This window comes from Neodiprion fabricii, chromosome 4, assembly GCF_021155785.1.
Source record: "Neodiprion fabricii isolate iyNeoFabr1 chromosome 4, iyNeoFabr1.1, whole genome shotgun sequence".
Taxonomy (NCBI): Eukaryota; Metazoa; Arthropoda; class Insecta; order Hymenoptera; family Diprionidae; genus Neodiprion; species Neodiprion fabricii.
The window spans coordinates 36,011,036-36,020,009 of NC_060242.1; the positions used below are offsets into that span (position 1 = coordinate 36,011,036).

At 43.4% G+C, this 8,974-nt stretch overlaps 1 protein-coding gene across 2 annotated transcripts; it reads left to right on the forward strand.

The window, feature by feature from the left end:
* The first annotated feature begins 914 nt into the window (after positions 1–914).
* Positions 915–7,546, forward strand: LOC124180262 (inactive pancreatic lipase-related protein 1-like). Of its 2 annotated transcripts, none has more exons than XM_046565569.1 (7): positions 915–1,613; positions 2,793–3,064; positions 3,303–3,573; positions 5,465–5,704; positions 5,791–6,024; positions 6,121–6,445; positions 6,546–7,546. In XM_046565569.1, the coding sequence occupies exons 1-7, from the start codon at positions 1,442–1,444 to the stop codon at positions 6,649–6,651; spliced, it is 1,620 nt and encodes a 539-aa protein (XP_046421525.1). In that variant the 5' UTR covers positions 915–1,441; the 3' UTR covers positions 6,652–7,546. The 2 variants fall into 2 exon arrangements, with proteins under 2 accessions (XP_046421525.1, XP_046421526.1); XM_046565570.1 differs by having other exon boundaries at positions 915–1,052.
* Positions 7,547–8,974: the final 1,428 nt, after the last annotated feature.

Below are 8,974 nucleotides of genomic sequence, written 5' to 3' on the forward strand. Positions count from 1 at the left end.
AGGTTTATTTTCACATTTCCTGGATTGCTGTCGGAAAGTTTCGTTGACTGTGAAGACTAGATCTGCAGGCATTTCTGTTCGACGAAGGATACTTAATTGCCATACGTTTCTTGTGCCGGGGGTATTCGGCGTCGCTGAGAAGCCATGCGCTCGGTAGATTCTCGGCAGACCGTAGAAGAGCGCATCTTTTTAGTCAAGGAGCGGTGCCTTTGGCGGCATTTGATCTAAAGGCAGCTTCTTCGAGGTTGGTACGTCGATGCACATGTGCTGCTGCGCCTTTCAATGCAACTAATAAATCACTTACGATCCGAACGTAATTGGTATCCACAGCTAGCGTCGTGGTTCGTCAGCTGTATGCCGTCTTATCCATTTCAAGCAGGAGTCCGGGTCAATTTCAACCAGAGGGTCGATCATCGCCCAATTAGACCGAAGTACGACGGATCGGACGACGACTCGTCGCGTTAATATCGGCTGCTCAGAAGCTGGTGGCATGATCGTTTTACTCGTTGTCAGGCTGCGATGAAAAAACGATAAATTCGCGATTGGCTCGAAGTGGTGACTTGGAAATTGTATCGTTTGGGCGGCCGCGAATTGTTTTATTACCTCTGCTGACCCCTTTGAGTGTTTACCAGTCTCCAGTGGAAGGATCGTAAATATGATAATAAAAAGGTTGAGAAAAATCTGGCACAAATTGCTACGTTTTATAGTTATATTACAATTAATTGGCAATTAATAATTAATGTCGTGTCACGACGGCGCGAGCGTAACAAACATTAACGTTATCTCTGGCAGTTGTGCGTCAATCAATTTTTAACGTTTTTAAACACGGAGGAGATCGAGGAGGGTAGGGAGCGTGGAGGCACTTAAAGAGGGTCGGATTCCGGACTGGCAAACGAACGGACGATCAGTCACTAAAAAGCACTACTGATTCTCGGTTGTGTTGAGTGTGCACTGCGGTATAAGAGGTGATTAGTAAAACCGTGATTATCTGTCAACTCAAATCTTACTCTATAAACAGAAAGTTCATACGGTTACTAGTCCGGTATAAAAATGTAAGCCAATGTGAAAAACGATTTCTTTTTTTTTTCTCTCTCTCTTCTGTTTCGATAAACTCTCTTCGAAGAATTCATATCTCGCCAATTTTTCAGAAATTATAACATTCCGGTGACTGCGTTGTAAACAAGTTTGTTAAACAACTTTTCGCTATAGGACAAGTATTATATTAAACTTTATAGAATAACAAGTGATTAAACGTGAGGAAAGAGTAAAACGATATTTGCGCGACGCGTGTTTTGCAACTCGTGTAACGTCGTTTTTCAGTATCAATACTGATGTTCGCATCGTCAGTTCGACTGCAGTGATTTTCAATAAAGTAGAACTGTGCCTTTCGACAAACGTCGTACGATTTTGTGAAAATAAATTTACGGGCAACGTAGCAAACATGCTTCCGATTCTGAACGACACGTTGTTGATGTTAATGTACACCGCGAATATTATGAGCACACTTCCCAATGGAACTGAGGTTAAAAATTTATCCAATTTGCCAGTGAAAAACGACGTGGCGACAATAAACGTGTCCAAGCAACAGAACAAAACATTTGAGTTGTTAGACGGTGAGTAATCAAACGTTATACAATACAGGGTCGGCCAAAAACAAAATCGAATCAGTTTAAAACGTGAATGAAATTCGGGACGCGTTGACCGATTTTCAAAAACTTTTGACACTGATATTAGAAAAACAGTTTCATGTCGTGTGAATAAAGTCTAGGAGATTTGATAAAATTCCAGAATCAAACTTCGAATCACAATTTAAGATGGAGATTAAGTTGAACATTCTTTAATATTCATGTTTGTCGCATTCCCAGCAATTTTTTCATAACCCGTTTTTCAACAGCTCGTATCTGAGCAAGGAATAAATATTTTTCAGATTTTCAAACGCGAAACAAAAGGTTCGATCTTCTAATTTCGAGGAAAAAAAGTTTCTAAAAATCGGTGGACGCGTTTTGATGTTATTCACATTTTAAATCGGACCGATTTTTTGCCCATCTTGCATAAGCTGCACGTGAATCTTTCTGAATCTTCGTGAATTTTTCTCTTCAAGTAAAGTGAATGCGCAAAATGTTGAAGAGAAATGCACCGGCCGTTTTCTTCGCGCGGTCAGTATATTATACATCCTGTAGCCGCAGCAATCTTCAATCGAAGACACAACACCGCATCGTTTAGATACCAGCAGCAAGAAGCAGCGTTATCGCTCCGATAACCTTTAAGGAATCTCGCACGAGCGTTAGAATATAAGTCATTGAAAAAGACCCATTAACTCTATATATTACGTGTTTGAATTCCTGGAAACGGCACAACGAAGTCTTATCGATTCGCTGGTTTTCCTGTCGTCCAGATTTGTTCTCGGTGGTCTTAGCCTGAATATGAAACCGCGCGCTCGGTATGACGATCATAATAATTAATATAAATTATGTAGATATTTGAACGAGAACCGTTCAGCTAACAATAAGTGCGTCTTTCCCCCTTAGATGGTGATCTTCAATGTTTTTTGAAACTTGAATTTCACAATGGTTGTATAATTGCGCCAACAGTGACACAGCGACTAATTGCGAAATTTATCTACAATCATAATTAGCGCTCGGTTCCCGCAGGGCACTACATACCGATGATAAGTGTGCGTGTCTAAAAGCCCAGCTACTTAATTGTATACTAACCTAAGAAACGACAGCTCACAGCAGTACTACTACAACAATAATTACCGTGTAATTAATATCCTCAATTTATTTTTACAGACTGGTACATGTGGCGCTGCTATCAGCCATTCGGCTGTTTCTATATCGGAGAGCCATGGTACGGTGAGAACAGACCAGTGGTTGACTTTCCGATGCGCCCGGACAAAATCGGCCCAAGGTATCTTCTCTACACTCGAAATACGTTGAACAATCCCGACGAGCTGAAGATCGACCAAGACGCCACGATCAGAAACGCTCACATCCGCCCCGATGGGAACGTCTACTTCATCATCCACGGATACCTTGAGAACGGAGACAAAACCTGGGTCCTGGTAAGTCACTCTCTAGTGTCACCACGAATCGTGCCGAAGTTTCACCGCGATAAAAAATAACCAGTCCAATGTTGCAGCTCTAATGCCGCGCTGCAAACAAATGGGTCTGTTTGATCAGAGGAGAAATTTCAAGTGGCTGAATTCTCTCTCTCTCTCTCTCTCTCTCTTTTCTCTCGTGACATTTATACGCGTCGCTGTTCACCAATCACTGCAACCAACCCTATTTCTCCTCCCCCAGAGAATGACTAAGGAACTGCTCCACCGTGAAGACTGCAACGTGGTGGTCGTCAACTGGCTCACAGGTGCTGGTCCACCGTACACTCAGGCTGTTGCGAATACCCGGCTTGTGGGAGCGATGACTGCTCGTCTTGCAGCCCAGTTCATCAAGATTGGCAGCTTCGAACCCTCCAGGGTCCACGTCATCGGACATAGCCTTGGCGCCCACACCGCCGGCTACGTTGGATACAACCTGCGGGTCCGATATGGCCTCAATCTCGGCAGGATAACTGGTGAGTTGGAGAATTGCGTTTACGGCTGTGAGTGTGAAGGGATGCAAGGCTGTCGGACACTTTTTGCGACCTCCGGCATATGCGGAGGATGGAGTAACTGGTTCGTTCATCCCTGACGTGGCCGTCTCGCAGTCTATCGATTGGATCAGGAAAGATCAGGGTAGCAGCTAGCGACAGAAAGACTCGAAAGGTGTGCGCCCGGGTTCAGAGGCGAGTGGATCGAAGGTGATTAAAAAAGCCGAGGGTCGACTGGTCCTGATCGGACCCTCCAATGACTGTCCGAGAGTCTTTAATCGTCGATGTCGTCGAGGGCGTCTAGGAACTCGAGGGCGGATCGTGCCCCGCCCGAAGACAAGACAACGGTAAACAAGTGGAGTAAGGTACCACGTCCTGTCAGGAAGTGGCAGCGACTGGTTTCACTTCGCAAGGACCAAGCTGATGAAAATTATAGATTCGCTCTTTGACGCTACACGCCAGGAATCGAGAGAACATTCCAAACCAGGCTATTCCAGAGAAATACTTCCTTCCTGGCTCGTGTTAATTCTATTTGTAGGATTACAGCCAAACCGTGAACGTGAAGCATGTAGTACGTTTCACTGTTATAAACTGTTTAGAGTGGGGACTTATGAAGTTATACCAAAACAACGAAACAATTATGGATGAATCTTTTCGTCGAATGTTATCTCGGTGTCGTCAGGTCAATAATAAGACAGATTGATATGTATGACGTTTCCACCCTAATGGGTATGGGGGGGGGGCTCCTCAGACTAGAAATATTTATTTATTTAAATTATGATATATTTTACAACCGAAAACTACTTATAAGTGATGATTCAGGCGGAGCGGAAAAATTTTACGTAAAATTATTACTACTTACACTCGAAATACGCGAAAGGCAGGCATGAATGCCGTGAATTATAAATTTACATCGCCAGGACAAGGAAAGGTCGGGTTGAGAGCCTACAGTTGTTGTTTACAGAACCGAATTAGAAAAGACTGACATTAGAATCCGTCCAAAAGATGAATCTTTTCCTTCTTCGAAATTGTCTATATACTGACAAAGAAGTTGGCAACGAATCTACGTGACGTGCGCCACGGAGTACGTGATTTGTGGTCGAAATAATATGGAAATGTATGCGTCAGATTCCGAGGGTTACATCACATCGTGCGTAATTTAACGTAGATACGAGGTGGAATCCTTCCGGCATAAGTATTTCGAAATGTGAAAAAATGAAACTCGGATACGGTTATACGGGAAAGTGCATGAGATGTTGTTACGGTCCTGAACGAAACGCGTGTTGTGGATGCCTGACCGGTGTTGATATGTAGGTCGCTTCGGACTGTGTGGAAGTCGGACGTCGTCCAGTATAAATGTACTTTGGTGGGACTCCACCGCCTCTCCGGTAGGTCAGTCGCGTGTATTTGTCGGACAGGCGTATCAGCATACAAGCGTGTATAAGTCGTGGCTTGGAGTAGCGTCGGAAACGATATGGCTCTTTCTCGGAAGTGTAAACACCGGACAACTTTCATGACCGCGAAGCGAGTAGGCCTGTTGCGTAATAACAAAAACACCTCAATTACACTCCAAACGCCCGTAGGCGAAAGAAATTTGTATGGTACAATATGTATGCTTAATGTAATTCGAAGCCAGAGATATGGGTATATGCATGTACGTACATACCTCCCGAAAAAAAACATCCTTTGGTTTAATTGGACTAACGCCTTCCTTTGTTCTCCCACCATTGCCGTTACGGTCGTCTCGTTCGGTTCTAATTGCATACACGCGTATCGAAAGCTAACCGGACCACATTACGTGTGAGAACCGCACTATCATTGCCGAAACTATTTAATTTCACCGATGCGTTATTCGATATGAACCTTCGTGATTCAGGTCTGGACCCAGCGGAACCGCACTTCAGCAATACCTCGCCGATGGTTCGTTTGGACCCAACGGACGCCGACTTCGTTGCAGTGATTCACACCGATTGCAACCCTTTCATCAGCGGTGGTCTCGGTATCACCCAGCCGGTTGGACACATCGATTTCTACCCCAACGACGGCCGGAATCAACCTGGATGCAACGAGGGAGTCCTTGACTCGATAACTCTTGAACGTGGAAGCTTCGTCAGAGGTGAGATGAACGGCAATTTGTGTCAGTCAGTCCGAGTCTGGTCGAAACACCGAATAACACGTGGTAAAAATTGATGTTTCTCTCAGGCCTTAGAAGGTTCCTCGGCTGCAACCACATACGAAGCTACGAGTACTTCATTGAGAGCATTAACACAGCCTGTCCGTTTCTTGCGGTTCCATGTTCATCCTGGACCCGGTTCCAGGAGGGTGGCTGTTTCGATTGCGTAAATCAGTACTGTCCACGATTCGGGTTCGACGCACAGAGAGGAAACTACCACGCATCGACCTACCTAATGACCGCTGGAGCAAAGCCCTTCTGTAGTGAGTTTTTGGGTCTTTATTAGAGTCGTTGCAAGTCAGTGAGCATTAAGCCCTGCAACTACTTCCCTTACTGACGTAGGAGTTTTTGCGTTACAGGAGGACACTACAGGGTCAAAATCAACATCTCGAAGACGGCGGAAAGCATGAACCACGGTGGTGAAGTAGGAATCTTTGTCCTGCGGGTGATCGGGGAGGACGGCAGACAGACTGAGAGAATGCAGTTCAGCGAAGACTCCAAGTACTACGGGCCGGGAACCACCCATACGATTGTACTCCCAGGGGAAGTTGTCGGTAAGCCCAAGGCCGTTGAAGTCACTTGGGAGTATCAGGTCACGTTCAACCCTCTCACTTGGCGTCTCATCACCAAGCCGATGGTCTATCTCGACTCCGTCGTCGTTGACAGCCTGGAATCCAATAGCGGGTAACGTCAATTTCTTGTTTCTCGCTGACGGGATGATGGAACGATATTTCAGGGAGTCGTAACACGTTTCAAAACTGACGAGAGGTCGATATTCTTTCAGGATAAAAGTCTGCCCTGATGAGTCGAAGACGTTGATTGCCAACGAACCGAAGGTTCTAACCGTGGATAACTGCAATCCAGTGATGGCAAACATCGTGACTACGTAGGAGACAAGACTCTCCTGCCGGCATCGAGGTCTCAACGTGACCTCAACGACCGTTCAATCGCTTTGACTTTGACGCCGAATCGGATTGACGGACGAATGTTTTCACATCTCATCAAACGCATACGTACATTATCATTTTAGGTAATAAGAAAGTCTTTCATGGTCCAGCCCATCGCTCAAGTTTTTTAAAAGGTGACTATTGCCAAAGCCTTATTAATCGTCGTGTTGTTTTTCAAAAATTGTATATACGTATAGGTATACAGCATCGTGCTTGGGGGTGGGTTAGAGTTTAATAACACTATCAATGCAAGCCTGCGTCGACTTAAGAGATAAAAGACGGAATGAGAGAAACGAAAGACGAGAGACTCGCTGCATTACTCTGTAGTATCGAAGTCCTTTCACTCCGGTTACACCTGTGCTGAATGCATTTCTAGTTCACCTGATGCACAGCTTCGGTTGTGTACCTTACCCAGGACTTTCATGTAATTCAATCAATTTTTGTTTTACAATAATTACAGTGATCGTTAAAAGTTTCACGCCCCTCATTTGCAGAATATCTACAGAGCTATATTCGTACTGAAAGTATCCGTAATGATTATACACTTAACAGTTACTGTAAGAAGCGTCTCAATCGTCTCGTAGAGTAATTAACTGTAAAATAATATATAAATGTACAAATACTTTTCACTATTGTTTGTTAGCATAAAGCGCGATACGACAAGTTCACACGTCTACGGTAAATCGGTATTATTAGAGTTTTTTTCTTCTTCTATTATTCGTTGTTTCTCGTCGTTGTCGTTTATGATTTCTACAAAGTGTATTTTTAATTTTTATTATTCTGTTTTCTTCTACAATAAACGTTGAATAAAATTGCAGAGCCGAGCGCTACAACGTTCCATTTCTGGTTTCGTAATCTCTAAACCCATACCCGTCACTTCCTACACCGAAGACAAAAGACTTTCTTTCGTTTCCGTTGTGAATATTCTACATAATAACGAGGTAGGTGTTAACACATTAAATTTATAGTCGCACTTGTGATGTAAAATTGCACAATGTCGCGATTTACACGTCGCTACACCCTCGTGTTACAGAGTAAATTACCGTAACCACGTGTGTGTACTTTTGATGCTGAATTTTACTGGAACAATAGAAATTTCACCATTATAGATATACTTCCTCGGATCCATTTGCCTGTTACGCGCACGCTTGGTGATGACCATCGTCTTACAGGTAGTCGGACGCGCGTTCTTGCCCCTCGTCAAAGTTGAGCGGGGAGTGTTTTTTCAGCTCCGCCGCGCGTATCTGTCAATCATGTAACATCGCGAAGGATGAATTAAAAAAAAAAAAAAACAATATCCACGTACAAAGTCACGAACGTGCAGCCCCCGTCGGAGCTTTCTTCCACATGATCTTGCTCACGCGACGGGGACGGTGAGTGAGTTAATATGTACCTACCGCGGAATAGAAAGCAGATGAATTGTTGTTATTCTATCACATGGCATTACAGGCGTAACTTCGTAAGGTACTAAATGTCATGAAAGGTAGAGAAAGAATAAAATAAAATAAAATAAACTTGAAGTGACATCGCGGTTACCCTTTGTATTATTATATCTATTTATATACGTTGGAGAAATGCGGTGTCGATGAGCTGTGACCCTTCTCGTGTTACCGAAGCAAATGTGAAAAAAGAAAACAACGGTGAAAATAAAAATATAAATTAACCTAAAATATTCATACCTTGATAACGCCTGACAAAGTTATATGTATATATATATATATATATATATATATATATATATATATATATATATATATATATATATATATATATATATATATATATATATATATATATACTCATGTATACGTGTAATACTTGCCACTCTCTCCCGGAAGTAAATCTATTACAAAGAAGTCTAATGTGGTGGACACTAAGCAAATGCGACATTAGATGCACTCGGTTTACAGGTTTCTGGATAAGAAAATCGGAACTTGATAAAAATCTTCAATTCATTATCTAGGAACATCAATCATCGCGATCACTCGAGGTGCGGTGTTAAAATATCTATATTACGGTGAAATTGATGGAGAGGGTACACATAAGGGTATAATGATAATTCAGACATTAGGTGGTAATTTCCGATGAGATTGGAAGAGTAAACGGAGGTGAATGGTGAAGGTGGATCCCAGGGTATCGGAGTAAAACACTTCCCGTCCCTGGCGCCGTCACTTCTGCACGAGTTGTCCCCCCCCCCCCCCCTTTGCCTTGAAGCGGGGGAAGTCGTACACCAGGTAGGTAGGTAACTCGGTTCTTGATTCTCTAC